Source organism: Acanthopagrus latus, chromosome 15 (genome assembly GCF_904848185.1).
Source record: "Acanthopagrus latus isolate v.2019 chromosome 15, fAcaLat1.1, whole genome shotgun sequence".
Taxonomy (NCBI): domain Eukaryota; kingdom Metazoa; phylum Chordata; class Actinopteri; order Spariformes; family Sparidae; genus Acanthopagrus; species Acanthopagrus latus.
In genome coordinates, this window is record NC_051053.1 from 18,923,748 (window position 1) to 18,941,049 (window position 17,302).

At 44.1% G+C, this 17,302-nt stretch overlaps 1 protein-coding gene and 1 long non-coding RNA gene across 2 annotated transcripts in view; one reads left to right on the forward strand and one right to left on the reverse strand.

Annotated features, from left to right (window-relative positions):
• The window catches only part of lrpprc (leucine-rich pentatricopeptide repeat containing), a 55,879-nt gene that overhangs the window by 17,965 nt on the left and 20,612 nt on the right, over positions 1-17,302 (forward strand). Inside the window, exons 18-25 of the mRNA XM_037123419.1 lie at positions 223-300; positions 484-555; positions 727-840; positions 964-1,094; positions 1,370-1,455; positions 5,880-6,087; positions 11,653-11,777; positions 14,014-14,120. Of these exons, the coding sequence (XP_036979314.1) occupies positions 223-300; positions 484-555; positions 727-840; positions 964-1,094; positions 1,370-1,455; positions 5,880-6,087; positions 11,653-11,777; positions 14,014-14,120 (921 nt within the window). The remainder of the gene's footprint in view (positions 1-222; positions 301-483; positions 556-726; positions 841-963; positions 1,095-1,369; positions 1,456-5,879; positions 6,088-11,652; positions 11,778-14,013; positions 14,121-17,302) is intronic.
• On the reverse strand, positions 3,330-5,890 carry LOC119033399. Its single transcript, XR_005079237.1, has 3 exons — positions 5,760-5,890; positions 5,117-5,194; positions 3,330-3,915 (listed from the first exon to the last, which is right to left on the reverse strand). It is a non-coding gene; the product is annotated as an uncharacterized LOC119033399 (long non-coding RNA).

A 17,302-nucleotide genomic window follows, 5' to 3' on the forward strand; every position in this document is an offset into this window, starting at 1 on the left:
GGAGGCAGGATATTTTACAGTTCAGCTAAAATGTAGAATTTAATTTAATAGCAATAAATTACACCAAGCATCGGTTTCTCCATTATAATCTCTGAAATTGAAATTGAAAACATAATTAGTTTCCTACTTCCACATTATGTTCAGTGAATGTCCAAACATAATGTCAATCTGAGAACTCAGTGCTTTGTTGACACTGATTTTCTTCTTGTTGGTTCTCTGCAGAACATAACTATCTCACAAAACATCTTCAGAGGAATCAGGAATCTTCTGGACTCCTACCACGTCCCAGAGCTCATCAAGGTACAGAGCCGTTCAGATACAATTCGTATTTTCCAGATTAAGTACTTACTCCTAATGTTTTATCATTGAAATTTAGTTAAGATAAATATCAGTAGAGAAGAAGGCACTTAGACTGGACTCATGTTTGCTTGACTGTTTCTATAGTTGTCCCGATGATCTAACTGTGTTCACTCTGTGTGTCAGGATGTGATCGTTCTGGTGGATCCCAAAGAACAAGGGCAGAATAATCCTGTAATACCTGTTAAACGTCATGTGGTAAGTCGGGCAGTATGAGTCAGAACAAATCCATACAATTCATACATTTTCTTTTTCATTTTTTTTTTAAGTAAACAGAGCACCACAATTTGTCTCATAATTTCCTTAATGTGTCAAGCTCATGAGGTTATGTGTTTGGTCATGTGTTTAACACCGCTCTGTCTTCATCAGGGAATTGCTGCAAAGGTGTTTGCACTTGAGAAGAAACTGGCTGACCTGAAAGCTGAGAACCAACCAATAAGCGCAGTTCTCAGACAACTCATCCACACTCTCTGTGCAGAGGAGGTACGCTACGTTTGGATAACTCAGCCTTGCATAATTCTCTCCTTTTTCTTGAATAAAGTTTGCTTTGTCTATGGGTTTGGTCCTAAGGTGTGTTTTTTTTTGTGTGTGTGTGTTTGTGATCAGAACCTTCAGCGCGCCCTCGAGGTGAAGCAGCAGCACGAGGAGGCCATGACCATCGGCAGCTATGCAGTCCTCCTCAACCTGTGCTGTCGCCAGGACAATGTGGACGAGGCGGTCAACCTGAAGCGGGAAATGTGAGTAAAGCAGGATACAAGCTCACACATAAGGCAGCGCTGCAACCAGTAGGCCATTAAAGTTTAACTTGAGTGGCATCAGGGGAGACGTTAATGCAGCAGCCGGTCACTCTGTTGACTGGCTAAAACACAGGAAACTCCCGTCTTTCTCTTTACTCTCCACCTGCTTCAGGCATCAGTTTGAACTCCAGCAAGAGAACGTCTGCAAGATGAGCGGCGTTACTGTAAGTGGAAAACATTAATCAAATCTGTCTCTCTCCCTGTCTGTCTCCTAGGAGCCGCAAGGATTCATCACTAGTGTTGGATACCGGTAAATACCTGGGACTCGTCAAGACCCTCTCAAAGCATGGAAGATTGGAGGGTATGGCTCATATGAATTATTATTTTAATTTAACTTTATCATCATCCCTCAGCCCCTTAAGTAACTTCTTCAATCTAGTTGTTTTGTTGGCCAAAACCATGTGTTAAACTGCTTTTTTGGTTGAAGGATTTAAAACTAGTAATCAGTCATCAAAGTTGTTCTTAATTGTTTCTCCTAATTGATTAATTGACTAATCCCACCAGCTTTTATTTCCTCATTACTTTTACCCTGACAGTAAGCCGGATCAGAGTAGATCAGGCTTGAACTTAAAAAAGACCTGCAGATGTGACTGTGTGTGTGTTTGTGTGTGTGTGTGACACCGACTCTGTCACGTCTCTCTCCCTCCCTCAAACCCACATTAGCCAGCCATTTTCAGAATGCCACGGTGGGTTTCCTTCAGCCCATCGAAGACCCAATTACCATCAGTTTTGCTGCTCTGCTTTTTGCACACAATGACAGGCAAAATGTTTCCCTTGTCTGTCCTCGCCTCCTCTCTCCTCCCCTTTGCTCTCTCTCTCCATCCTCGTCTCCGTCTCTCTATCTTGACCCTCTCTCCCCCGCTCTGTCTCGAAGCGTGTCATTCTCTCATTCTCTTCCCCCCTCACGCACATCCGTGTCAGTGAGAAATGAGAGAGGGGGAAAATTACAGGACTGTGTGTATTTTTCCAGAATTATTGAAATCCGCCTTGATGCTAATGGCAGATCATGTCCGCCGAAGTGCTTGAGCATTTCACGCGCACACACACGCGCACACACACAAATTTGCATGTGAATTCAAGCAAAAGGCATTCGGTGGGCACAACGGTTGGTGTGTCCATCTGTGTGTGTGTGTTTGTCAGGGTGTGTATAGGCAGCGCTAACGCATTTGCCATTAGCCAGAGTGTGCATATGGAGGGGACGCTTGTCAGCCACATTAGCACACATGGCTAACCTTGATGTTAGCCTGTCCCCACCCAGACGCTGGTCCGCCTGGCTCCCAGCACACACCAGGCCCAGCTGAAGATCATGTCTCCTGGCATCTTGCTTCATTTCTCACACTCTCTCTAATGGCTTTGTTGTTTTTTGCCCTTGGTTCAGAGCCTCCCATCCTACCTCGCCAAGCAACTTTTTTTATGTTACCTCACTTTATCCTTTTGACTTTATCCTTTTATCGCCTTTCTTTCTCTATTGCTCTTGTACAATTCTTTATAATTACTTCTCTCTAATTAATATTCCTCTGCTCTCCTCATGGTCCTTTAATTGTCTTCACATCTGTTTTCACATCTGTCCATGCATTCGCCTGTCTAGCCCTCCATCTCTCTATTTGTGTGTTATTTTTGTCTGGATGACTAGACCACTGTTTTTCTGTAACTTTTACAAAATCTATTGAACCTGCATCTTCAATATTATCCACAATATTAAAATAGAACATATGTACATATCTATACAGTACACCCATTTGCACACACTTGCATACAGTATGTGTACGACATGATAAATTTTGGGTGGATAAATCATTGCCCCAATATTGAAAATATATATGAGTGGCTATTCATCAGCATCTGCAAAATTCTTACTGATAAATACAGCTGACTGTATGTTGCCAGATTAGTTCACTCATATTATGAGGGCTGTATCTACACACTCTGATACAGTAGTTGGTGGTATACACCTGTAAAGCTGGTTTGTGATCCTCAAATAAACAAAGAAGAAATTTGCATGAACCAGAGGTTATTATCTTTTTAAATACAAAACTATGTAAATGATGAGTTATCGTATTGGTATCAGCCTTGAGTCCCATCTTCCTATCCCTGCGCTCGGTCAGCCTGGAACACGGTTTGTATGTCAAAAGATTGACCTTATTAGATTGCCTTCATGTATGTCTCAGACCAGAATTAATTAATCCTATTTAATATGTCAACATGTGGCAAGTGAACATGCAAAAAGGTATCAAAGTTGGCCTGAAGAGCTGTCATCTCGTCACTTCTGTCCCTTCATTCTTTAAACACACCACCTCTCTTTCACCGAGCATCCCTTTGACCTGCCCTTGCCCGTCTGCCTCTATCTGTCCATCCTCCTACTTTGGTAAACACAACTTGTACTGGCTTTCGGTGATCCTGGACTCGTCTTTGATGGTGTGTGTGTGTGTGTGTGTGTGCGCGCATTTTGGGAAAGAGACATCACTAGCAGTCAAGTCATGGAACATTAGATGAACCATTGGGCTGTGTGATGTTTGTTTACCTGGCCTGTCTGCCTCTGCATGTTTTGATATGTGTGTGTGGGGTCTGGCTCGCTTTGCTGGCCACGATGCTCGGCTGAGCTGATGGATATGCATACTGGCTAAACGGACGGATAAAGGGAGAGACGGAGGAGGAAGAGGGGTGGGCTGGGGGGCTTGGGTGGAGGGCTAAGGGATGTTAGCTAGTGTAGCTCCATTTGGGCAGATCAACTCCAAGCCATTGGTCTCGGTGATTAGCGGGTCTGTCAGAGAGAGATGGAGAGAGGTATGGTTAGAGGGAAGAAGGGAGGGAGGCAGACATGGAGAGAGACACACAGAGTCAGAGAGCAAGAGTTGCATCCAAACTGAAACAGCACAAACTTGACGTCAGGTCATCATAGGGCAGTTGTTTAATGTTGATACTAACATCTTTGATAGTGTAACTGCATGTTATCTTGATTAATCAAAATATCTAAAGTGAATAAAGACGGCAACCATATGTTCAGTGTCTGTAACTGAAAGCTGATGTCTGGTTACCAGCCTGGCCAGCACTTTTAAAAGTTTGTTGAGCCCTGCCACTGTATTGGCATCTGTTCAAGTCTTTGAAGGTTGAGGTAATTATGTTGAATGATGACATATTTCCATAAACATATAGATATGCTGTAGTAAAAAGCCAATGGAGTGCTCTAAAGCTGGTCTTGGTCTCAATAGTTTTATTTTCAGTCTAAATGAAATCATAGCAGAGGAAAAGGAAACCAGGAGCTCTTGGTCTAATCTTGCAGCCCTTTAGAAAAAAATATGCATTGGAGCAGTGATAAGTATGATACATGATAACGTTCATGACAAAGAACCCACTAGCTTCAAGATGAGGCCTTTTTGTTTCTTCATCCGTCTTGGCAAGCTCTCAACCGGCTAACTAAACATATCTATCTGAGAAGCTTCAAACCCCTCTCACTGTCCTCCCTTAAACCCCCCCGTTCCTTCCCTGTTCCACTGCCAGCCGCCCGTACTCCACCCTTGCCTCCTCCTATTTTCCCCTGTCCTGTTAAATCTGTGACAGCCTTTGGTTCATATCGCCATAACAACTAGCACTGAAAGGTGGAGGGATGGAGAGACAGACTGAAATTAGGATGCCAAAGCACTCACCAGTGGCCCTGTCCCTCAGCCCACAAGTGTGTGTGCGTGTGTTTATGTGTGTGTTCCCAGTAGAGTGACACTCCTGTTTGAGGGGTTTTGTTATATTACCAGCTCTGTAGGTGTTTAGTGTCATTACACCCACATTTGTTTACTGTAGCTTTATTTAATGTCTTCCTTAGTTCTCTGTGTTTGCTGCAAACGTAAAGAGCGAGTATTTTAGTTGAGTGAATTTTCAGCAAAGCGTCTGTATTGCTCTGCAGTTGGAGTACTGTCCTCACACACATTATTCAAATATATTCTGTGTCTCTCGGCTTCTCCATCTCTTACCTTCCTCGTGGTCATGCTGTATAGATTAGTGTCTTTGGTGGAGAGCGGCTGTATCGCTGTCAGCCCATTAGCAGCTGTCTAAATAGACAGTAAACGCATCTTAATTACCTTACCCTGATACACCACATATACACACACACACACCCTTTTCACCATTTAGCCCCTAGTGTTGGCCAGATGGGCGCGTGGCCCAGTAAAAAGCCCTCCATTACCAGCTGGACTTGACCAAACTGATCCACCCCTCAGCCCGCTTACCAGGGTCTCACTGGGGCCATGGCGGGCCCTTGTCGCTGCATACCTATAATTTAGCCCCCCAAGTGCTTTCTACATGGCCACGACAAAAAGCCGGCCTCCATTGTAGGGGTCCGGTAATTGTAGTCTCGTTTAGAAAACCGCAAGTAGCAATTAGCGCAGAGTTGGCATTATACGGGGTTGGATTTGCATCCCCGCTGGGTGCAAAATGCTGTTTTAATATGGGTTTGTTTTCCCCACATGGAATTAGCTAAAGGGGCCTTTTATCATATTCACACACCCTACTCTTCTCCCAGCCAAGCTCTGCCCACCGCTCGCCTTCTCCGTCCTCATATCTCTGCATTATATCTCTTTCTCGTCAACATTTCTTCTTTTTTGTCGTCCTCCATACCTCTAAATCACTTTCACCATCCCATCATCTTTAAATCCCAAACCATGTCGAGCGTTGATCGTGACTGATGCGAACGTTTCTTTACATTTGTCTCATCTCACTTTCCCCCTCCATTCACAGAGGCGGTGGACATCCTGAAGGAGATGAAGGAGAAGGAGGTGCTGATCGATGACACACAAGTCACCGTGATTTTTCACATACTTAGCAGCTTAGCAGCCAAAGGCAACACCGCCACCATCCAACGTCTGCAGGAAACCATCTTCACCCTCGGACTGGCCAAGCCCACCACCAATCTCTGCTCACCTTTGATTAGTGCCTACCTGGACAGGTAAAACATACTCATACAATCCTACACACACACCATATAGACAGATATTTGATATTGGAACAATAGTTTAGTGCAGTCTTTATTTCTGAGGCTGAATCTGTCCACCAACCAGCCAAACGGCTCACTTTTGTTGTCAGATTCATGTATTTATCTGCCAAATCCAGTTGCCAGGTGTGTGTATGTATGTGTGTCTCAATGAGTCACTCATCCCTCCCTATGATCATAGCTGAGGTTACATTCTGGGTCAGTGATTCAGACAGAGAGAGGATGTGGAAATTGCTCATTATGTGTGTGTGTGTGTAGTGTCAGAGCCAGGTTTTGTTTGTTTGAGGATACGCCAGCTGCAACCTCTCCCACGAGCCCCCACCCCCTGATCTCCCGAAACACCCACTGCTATACTCCAAGGTGTTGGAGTTTGTGTGTGTGGTGAGAGATGGCCATCGCTGCCTCTTCCCGTAATGCAAATATGCAAATGAACGTTACCAAACACGAGCTGTGGGGTCATGGTATTGCCCCACCCCTCGACTCAATTCGGTGTGTGTGCGTTACTCAGGGTATGTGTGTTCTATTTGTCAGAGCAGCTTTTAAGTAGATCAACTCATTAGCATGTTAATTATGTACAGAGCACTAATTGCTGGATTTACCACAGCCACGCAGTGCGCCATCAGGGGCCTACCACACACACCCTGCACATGCTTTCATAGACAGTTACCTCTAGTGTATGTGCTGCCGTAGAGGTAAACCTTCGCACATGAAGCTCATGCGCACACACACACACACACACACACACACACACACATACACATACGCTTAGAAGCTCACACACTGGCGCTCCCCTGCCGCTGTTTGTTTTGCTGTAAGTCTGGTCTCTGGCACAAACAGAGTTTCCAGGTTCACTCGTTAATCACTGCCTCTGTGAGATTAGGAGGCTAATTTACTCCTGGGTCATCAACAGCAGCCAAAACGCACACACGCACACAACCGCACACGCACACACACACACACGCGCGCGCACACACACAGAGCTTACCAAAGCCGTGTTCACAAATCAAGTGCCAGTTGTACTTTCTCCAAATGATACTGCAGTGAACACACACTAATGACCACAAGTGAACAAGCTAGCTGCTGGTATTCTACCATCATCTGTCTTCTGTTATTGGTCCACTTGTTATTTTGGGGTTTTTTTGCTGGCTGCTTTTCAAGGATTAGAAATGTTCATCAAATTAAAGGTGGCACCTGATGTGCAGATAAAATCTTTTTGACAGACCAGTCCAAACTAGTAGGGAACAGGCTAGGTTGCTGTTAGTGTTTATTTTCTTTAAACAATAAAAAAAAACATATTTCTATAGATTTGTTGAATATTGCTCCTCTACACCAACTTTATTCACAGCAGAGGTGACATAATGACTGAATGGCATGTTTTACTCTTCACTTTTTAAAACATTAACTTCCCTCACCAAAGTTATTATAATGTATGTATATATGCTGGTAAAGCCATATCTATCTGGGTGTCTCCCATTTGTTACTGTACAGCAGTAACAGGTCATCAGTATCAATTTTCCTAAGCGACTGACACACTGTTTACGAAGCGTTATTGTTCATCAGTGTGAACGTTCACATCACTGATATCATAATTCGTGTTATAGTAACTCGTTCTTGGTGTGGACAGCCCTTTACAAAACTGACATGTAAGGCAGTGACACTCCCAGTTTCATGTCAAAACCCTTTAAAGGCTTTTTAGAAAGAAATAATTTCCTACATTTGTTTCTTGTAGATGTATTAAATGTGTGAAATGGTTTTGGAATGTAAAGTGAAATGAACATGTAGTTCCAGCAGTGGTTGAGCCAAGCCTCAGGGCAGGTTTGAGTACCACAATACTTGACTTTTGCGCTCCAGTTGAATCTTATCTCCTTGCTCTCTCTCCTCCTCTTTTTATCTTTTCATCTCCGTCCGTTTGTCTCCACCTCCTCATTCCGTCAGTCAGCGGACAAACAGACAGTCGGGAGGAGGAGGAGGGACGGAGGGAAGCGATAAAAAGAGGACAAAGCAGGCATCACTCCAGTCTGCACCCGTCTCATCGCTGCGTCAGCGCTAATGACTTAATGAACACTTCTCCGGCAGATTAGCCCTTGACAGCCCATCATATGCACCGCCCCGTTAGCCTTCATGCCCGTCCGCTCAGTGTTGTGTGTGCTAACCCACTACTACGCTAGCTGGCAGGTTGCTCAGATTGCGACATCCTTATGGAAGTGATTAACGACAGGAAATGCTAATGAGTCCGACAAAATGAGGAGCTGGCAGGACATGTGTGATAAGACAGAGAAACTGTGGCAATGTAGGAGGAGGAGTAGTTGTTAGGGGGGTTGGAGAGCTGATGGGAGATGAGTGGCATGGTGGAAAAGTAGTTCATTCACTTCCATTCTATTCTACAGTCTTGTGTACATGGGGAAGCCTAAAACGAGAGGAGAGCATCCCTTTGCCAATAAGCATGGATGAAAATAAAAGAAGTCGAGTAAGAGGACAGTTAGTGTTACAATATAGAAAAAACTGAAATTGTGGTCATTCAGTTTTCCGTGACATATAAAAAAATAAAATGATCCAAATTTTCACAGGATAGCTTTAATATTTCTGTTTGTAAAGACAGAAAAAGGTGGCACCTTAAGGCTAACAAATTCCAAATTCCCTTTGAAAATTCGTCTTTCATTAGTCAAGCAGTAAAAAAGATGCTTGACACTGGCATTCTGTAATGTGACTGTTGTGCATGTGCACGTTGCGATGTTGATGCTGAACATATTGTGCGACCGTACTTTGAGCTAGGAAGCTAAACACTTAAAATTACGAGTGACCTGAACACAAACCTACAGTGTAAATCCACACTTGTCAGCACTTGTTGTTGTTGTTCTTCTTCTTTTGTGGAGTTTTAGCCGTCATAGTGACAGGACTGGCCTCCCCGTGAGCAAATGTTCCACCAAAGTGAGTCCCCCCTCATACTATTTTGCTGTGGCTTTGCATTGCTGAAGACGACTGTGATCAGCTTAAACAAATACAAAAAAGCCAGAGCTTTTTTTCCCCCCCGATGGCAGAATGTTATTGGTCAGCTGGCCAGAAACACAACTCCACATAAGGCTAATATTGCTTTTTGTCTGCTGATGTGTAAATACTGTAGATGACTATGATTATAACTCGTCTGCCACATCATAACAATCAGTCAAATGTTGCGTTTTCAGCTTGTTCAATTGCCCCTGAGCATAATCAATATAGTAGGTTTTCCCCTACATGGCTGCATCGTGTGAGCATCCACCTGTGTGGCTACAGGCGTAAACATTAGTAAATGCCATTCTTCGGCACATGTAACAATAGGCTAGTGGTGTCATGATCGCTGTCTCATTTGCGTTTCGAGACACAGACACCTCGTCCTCCCCCACGCAAGGACAGTGGCTTGATAACAGGCCTGCCGATCTCCTCCGAACAAAAGAGGGGGACACAGAGGGAGAAGGGGGGGCAGGGGGTGAGGCAAAATGAGCTTCCTTGTCTAATCCTTCAGGTTTCCACAGAGCAAAGCACTCTTTTTTTTTCAGGGCTTAATTGGCTGGAAAGTGGCTGACATGCAAAGTTGAGGACATTAACAGGGCTGTGCGCCGCAGTAAATGGCAACGCAAAGTGACAGTTAAATTGTACCTAGGGGAAATTATCCATCTTTCGACATCCTTAGCTCTTTTTTGGGGTGGATCGGTGGGCGGAGAGCGGGGGAGAGGGGAGGAAGGTAGAGGGGGTGTAATTGCAACGCCGGGCCCCCCCTTTTTTTTTTTTTTTTTTTTTTTTTTTGCGAGAGTGATGGGATGTTTTTTTTAAGATGTCTCATTAGGAAGGAGGGATTGTAAGGCGCCTGATGGAGGTGGACAGAAACAAATGTGGAGATGGAGTTTTGAAACATGACTTGGCTCCAATGTGTACAAATGGCTAACCCAGTGCGAAAAGCCTGCACTGCGCGATATAAGGTAATCGTGCATATAAGCCACATGAAGTTAATTACAACCGCTTCCCACACTTTCTTTCTCGTCCTCGTCTCATTTTTGGAGTAAATTGCATTCCCGTGAATCTGTCCCTTGGTTCAGATCAGTCTCCACACTCTTTCTCTCATTTTCAAAAATCTCTTAGTCTCTCTTCTGTGTTGTTCAATCAGACTGTTGTGCAGTTGAAAAGCCTCTTGACTGGCGCTGCTGAATAATGTTGTCCCTCTTCATTTCAATTAGCGGACCTCTTTACCTTCCAACCCTAATCACTCCATTCCTCCTCCCTCCATCGCTCTCTCCTGCTTCTGCCTCACAGAAGCCGAACTCAAGGTCATACCATTTCCTTTTTTTTCCAGGTTGTTGGTCTTGTTGGGCATATTTCTCTTATCCACTTGTCTAATTGATTAGAGGAGAAAACACTTCAGAAATTATACCTGTTCGCTCTCAAATCTGTCTCTCTCACGCTCTGTCCATCTGTCTCTTTTTCACTCCCTCACTCTGCCCCCTAACTCCCCCATGGTTGCCCTATCTGCTATGACCTCTGTGTGATTGACATGGTAATTACCCAATCAACAGATTGATGGCAGCGCTGTCACAATAAAGGGGATTGAAGTGGTTTCTCTCCCTCCCCAGTCTCTCAGTTTCTATTTCCCTTGCCTCCTTTCCCCTGTCTCGGCCTCTCTACTTCTCTCGTTATCACTCCATCTCTCTTTTGTTTGTTCGTCCGCTCAGGGAAGGATAGGAGGATGGATCCAACAAGAAACATGAGAAGCGAAGGGAGCGAGCTGGTGGTGGGAGGGGGGTGGGGGCCTCTAATGTTGTTGCCATATTTGTGTTAAATTGCTCAGTTGGGGGGTGAGGTCAATGGAGGGGAGTGGGAACTGACGGCATGGAATGAAACGGAAGGTGATGGGGAGGAAAAGAGAAGGAAGCAAGGAGGAAAGGAAAATGAGAGGAAGAGGAAATGATGGGGAGGTTAAAGGGTGTTGGAGAGGACAAAAGAGGAGAGAAGTTGGAAGGCACGAGTGGAGCTGAGCGGAGAGGGTAAAGATCAGCCGAGTCCTTTTGTCTGTTGCGTTGCTTCCCCTCTAAAAGCTTGTCCAGAGAGACATTAGCCCCTCGCAGACAGGTGTGTGTGAGTGGGCCTGATTGTGTGAGAATGATGTATTGGGGCCAAAAGGTTTCATCACCTACAGTTGTGCTGTCATGAATTCAAAAGCCTGTATTGTTGCTGTGGGTCATAGTGCTCGAACAGGAGGTTGCAGGGTCAACACCCCATGATACACTCTCTATTCTCTACTGACACAATCCTGTACATGACTGATTGGAAAGACCTGACATCTCACTTGCTCACTCTCTCTCTCTCTCTCTCTCTCTCTCTCTCTCTGTGTGTGTGTGTGTGTGTGTGTGTGTGTGTGTGTGTGTGTGTGTGTGTGTGTGTGTGTGTGTGTGTGTGTGTGTGTGTGTGTGTGTGTGTGTGTGTGTGTGTGTGTGTGTGTGTGTGTGTGTGTGTGTGTGTGTGTGTGCGCGCGTGTGTGTGCCATACCTACAGCAAGGACCTGTCTGGAGCTCTAGACGCAGTAATGGCGTGTCATGACCGCTACAAGTTCCTGCCTCGCATCCATGACATCATTGTCGGCCTGGTGGAGGAAGGAAACACCGAACTGCTGCAGAAAGGTTAGAAACACAACTGGCATAAACGTCATTGCATTGAGCAAGAAGCTTCTGGCAGCCACTGATGTAAACCATGTGTGCTCAATCATAAAGATATGCAAAACATGAACAAATTATGGAAATGATCTTTAGTTGCAGCTCTTTATAAATAAAAATCGACAGCAAGTATCTTTGGGGGCTTTTTATGCCTTTCATTAAAAAGTTGACTGTAGAGAGGTGGCAGGAGATCCTGGGATGAAGAAGAAAAAACATGCAAGAAAACATCCCAGTTGAATTTGAACCAAAGCGGGTTAGGTATGCACAAAATGCTGATATTCTCTGGCTCATTTCAGCTGAAGCAAAACAAGTTCTGTCTGTTTAGGAATTAGCATATTATTTTGCATACTCTTATTGTGATACTTGGTAAAAGTTTGTGTCGTGTGCACATTTATAAAGCTTCTCATCTTTTTGTACTGTCATATTGGCAGACATTTTTAAAGATTTTGTATCCTTAATTGGCTGACATTGATGGCTTATTATATCCAGATGGACCCACTATAGTTTGCTATAGCTGTACGCACTGTCCTGCTTCCTCCAGATATAGTTAAAAAGAAATTCTTTAGCTGTGATTGATGAAACTTTCTGTTCTCCTGGTTGAAACTATTAATAATTTTTGTGCATGGTTGGAGGGGAAGGAGCTCAACCTAAGTGCCCATGCAGTGTTTGCATTAAACACGCATGTGACAGGCGGCAAAAATTCCAGGAGTGTGTAAAAGGACCAGAAAGTGAGAAAGGTTTTTGACAAGAGTCATAATGAAGCACGTCGGCCAATCACGTTTTGAACGGTCTCCCTGTTCGTCGACAGCAGCTCGGTGAAAAAGTCAAGTTCAGTGTGCTGAAGGGGCAAGTGGCTATGGAGTGTGGAAAAGGTTGAAACCGCACAGTGGAGCACCTCTCCACCTCCCCTTTCACCCACTCCCTCATCCACCTTTGTCCCTGACAGAACCAGCCGCCGCACCTTTCAAAAATCACACAACAGGTTCGAACTAATCATTAGATCTTGAAATAACAAATGACTTCATCTCCGTCTCCCTCAAAGCACCAGAGAGAGATGACTTATGAGACAAACCTTGAGTCACACTTGACCTGATGACTTTATGAGTACATGTCAAGTGCTGCAGCCTGCTGCACCATGGCTTGCTCTTATGAACCTGTGCTGCTGCAGTGCATGAATAGTCACCAAATAAAAGCAGAAGTGTACTGGAACCGTCAAATGTGTATACTTCCAACAGACTGACCTTCAGTGGCCCACAAAGCACTAAAGCATGACACACCTCATCAAAAGAACATGTCCGACCTCAGCTTGAGTTCAAGCATCAACAAAAATATAAAATGTGGGCTTCTTTGTGAGGTTCTGACAACCATAGCAACCACTGATCTATTTGAAACAGGTCATCATACATGCTTTTAACCTGGAGGTTTCTTTCATGAAAATATCTTTAGAAACATGTGATGTGGAGGAGGAGGGAATTACTTTATGCATGCAAAAACTACTTCCTACTTATCTCTAACAACTAACTTATCTCTGAACTTCACTGTTATGACCTAACCTATGACCTCATTTAAAAGTCTAATTTGTAAAATATGGGTTCAGCAACTCTCCGTTGGACTAACGGCGTTTGCAACTTTGTTAAACATCTCTGCAACACAGTACATAGCTGTCTTTGACAAAACGTAAACACTGTTCATTCTTTGAATGTTTTAAACTAAAGATTTTGACCATATCTTAAAAACTGCCCTTTAATCATAAAAGTTCAAAAAGCAAAATCACAGCACATTGTTCTTCCTGTTGACTTCAGATGATGGAAAGGGAGAGGGATTATTCTTTTCTTCTCTGCTTCGCTGAATATGCAGGTCCATTTGGATGACTGAAAGTTTGCATTGTGTGTATGTGTGTGTGTGTGTGTGTGTGGTACCTGTCCTGAAGCTGCTGGACAGAGATAGTACGTAACGCTGAGCAGAGCGCTTTAGCAAGTTTACCATGAGGGCTTAGGCTTTCATTCGGGACTTGTGTGTGTTTGTTTGAGAGTCGGCTTGATATGGCTGCTTTGTGCCTGGGACATTGTGCCAAATAATGGAATCAGAGGGAAAAGATGAAGTGTGGGGTGCGTTTGTTCACCTTGCAGGCATTTTTATTCATGACCTTTCTCTACTCTGTTTCCCCCCCCCGTCTGTCTGTCTCCTTGTCTTTTCTCTTCAGCCATGGACTTTGTGAGTCAGAAACGTGGAGAGATGACCATGCTGTACGATCTGTTCTTTGCATTCCTCCAGACAGGCCGCTACCGTGAGGCTCGGAAGATCATTGAGGTAATCACACAAACAAAGGAACGGTGGGAGCCAGGTTGAGTTTTCTGATACACGTCAGTCTTCCTGAGACCTGAATGACGGAGCTCTTTTATTAAACCAAGTAGCTAATTGCTGTCATTTCATCAGTTTAGAGAGAGGTCTAGACTTCAAATACTTGTCATGTCTGAAGTGGCAGGATGACACCAAGTATATTAACTCATTACTTAACCGTGAGTTTTTCCTTCTCATGATACTCTATTTCTGAAGTTATTAAGAAGAAATATTGTTTTTTTTCTCTACAACAATTATCCGACAGCCTTTGGTAGTGCTTGACAGACAACACATGTTTTGTTAAGAATGTAACTACCCAACAGTAAATAGGCTGTGGGTTCAACAAAACAAAGGATTGTGTGGGTTTCCCTTTGGACTCTGGGTATTAGTGATTGCATTTCTCAATTTATTTTTGAGTTTTTACAAATTAAACAATCACTAAATGGAGAAAAAAAGTTCACTCTATACCGAAAGTAATCATTGGTTGCAGTCAGGCCCCCAGGAGGAGCACCAGACTCTGAGGCCAGTTTTCATAGTGGCCAAACCGTGTAACTCCATCCTCATGTGATGCACGGCACCCCAAAATTTGAAATATCTGTGGTTTGTTTTTTGGCTGCAACCCGCTACCTGATGAAAAGTCGTTGAATAAAAATCAGTCACCATCTGCACGACTGTCACGAGCCACAGAGGACACGTCAGGATGTAATTGCCAAACTCTCTTTATTCATGTAGCTCATCTGACCTGAATATTGTATGAATATTTATATCTTTGTCATCTTAAGTCCTGCTATCCTCCAGCCCCGTGGATTAGTGTGAGAAAAAGAGAGGCAAAGCGAGCAGATAAGAAGCGATTTTCACATGGATAAAAACCGACGGGCGGCCGGGGGACTGGATACCAGGACAGAGAGATTGATGAATAAACAAATAGAGGGATGAGCTTGACATAAGAGGAGCAGAACCAAGGCCATTATGTTGTCTGATCAGGATGAGAACAAAAGTGAGGGGAAAAATACCTTAACTCCCTCGCTAAGACCCTGCTCTCTTTCTCGTGTCCTGATGTGCACTAAACGAGGGATTTGTCCCTCTTGAGGATTTCCAAACCCTCTTAAATATTATCGACATGTTGTTATTGTGGCACTCGTTCCCCTTCTGTTACAATAGATTGTATGGCTGTTAACCTACTTACGACAGAAAGCCAGCTACATGCCAGTGGTGTGTGAGATTGTAGTCGGACTACAGATGTGCATGTTGTCCTTCATGTTGATAGAAGATGTAGGTTAGAGTGACAAAAGCTCAAGCTAAGCTGAGCCACTCCCATCTGTTGGGTTTTGGTATCAAGGTTCCTGTGGGAAGTTATGGATGTTAGGCATGAGGTTAAACCTTGATGCTTTAGGACAATTTCCTCAGCTATTGTACATTCCTGTGCTAAGATGCTTCATGGCGATAAGGAGAACTGAGGAGCCTGGTGATATTTCTCACATTAGACATTTTATCTGTTGTTAATGTAATAGAATGGATCAGTGCACCTCCAGAGTTGTTAGTAGTTTCTGACTTTTTTTGCAGTGTAATCTGAAAAAGAAAAACACTAAGATGTACACCAGAAAATCCACTTCTGAGCTGTCACTTATTATACGTGCCTGGCGATTGACACAGTACTAAGGATATATAATACAAGAGAATCAGATCTATCTCTCAAATATGCACACACGCGCACTCAAACAAATACTTTTTTTCCCCCCTCTGAGAGCGTCAAGTGGTAGTCCAGAGTGGTGTCTCTCTTTAGGCTGTGTTTGGTATAATTGGCAGCTGATTAATCACAGCTAATTAAATGTAATGATAGAGAAAGGTGGCCAATTTTGTGCTAAATGGTCAAGGTTAGGTAGAGGATTGTCAGGTGGCCGGGCCTATTACTGCAGCATGCGCATGTGTGTGATGGTCAAGGTTAGGTAGTATTGCTAAAGAGTGGCGAGCCATTATGTGTTTTTGTGTTAGGGAGAGGGGTTCGGCCGTGTGTGTGTGTGTGTGTGTGTGTGTGTGTGGACTAAGTGGCCAGGTGATTAGTGGAATTAGAACATTAGGAATTGAGATGGAGAGGGTTTGTTAAGTGGAGGTGACACGAGGTCAGCTCCGTCTTTTTCTTTTTGTGTACATGTACATAAGGATGAGAGAAAGGGAGACCTGTGAAGCATCTAAAGGCCACACAAGACTCTTAAAGAGGAAAAGTGGTGGACGGTAATACACTCTGCTGTGTTTGTGTGCGTGTCAGAGGATTGTCTTGATAATCTGACACGATGGCATTTTTCCATTATCTCTTTGTGAAAGTGAGAGTGTTTTTTTTGTTTTGTTTCTGCCTTGTATTCTTCTGATCCACCCGTGCGTCGAGTCGAGTTATGTGCCTTCTTATTTCTGAGGATTTTGTTGCCTACCCAGATTAGGGAGATTTTGTCCTGACGGATACAAAATCCCAAACATATTTGTGTGTGTGTTTGCGTGAAGATGGATGTGCGAAGGCTGCTTTGAGCCCGCAAGACTTTACCAAGTAAAGGGAATGGGAGGCAAAAAGATGGAGCACTTGCACTGGGCCTTAGTCTCTAAGAAGATTAGACAGACTGAGGGAGAGAGAGAGTGAGTGAGTGCAACACATTTTAATTTGTCCCTTTGGCTGGTTGGGTAAGAACATAATGCCTTTGCCTGGGCCGGATGGAGGGATGGAGAGGCAGGGAAAAAGACTGAGCAGGGGAGATTTGGAGGAAGAGGGGAGGGATTGAGAGAAGTGGGGATTGAAAGAGGAAAGGATGACGGCAGTGAGGGGACGGTCAGAGAAAAGGGATGAAGCCTGTCTTTTCTTGACTCTCCCCTCCCTCTCAGAGTATGATGGACTCCCATCAAAGAGGCCAGCGGGGATTGAGCACTGTTGATCCCCATTCAGATTAACTTCCTGGCCGATCGCTCTGTCTCTCTCTTTTTTTCCCTCAGCCAGATTACCAGGAAGTGAGGGAGATTTCTCAATCCCTGTCTTATTCAGATTGTATCAAAGCCCCAAGAGACAGATGAACTCCTGATCACTGTTATTCCATGATAATAATCATCTAGTCTCTCCACATATCAGGCTAAATCTTTGCTACACGAGCCTGCAGATCAATCTATGTCAG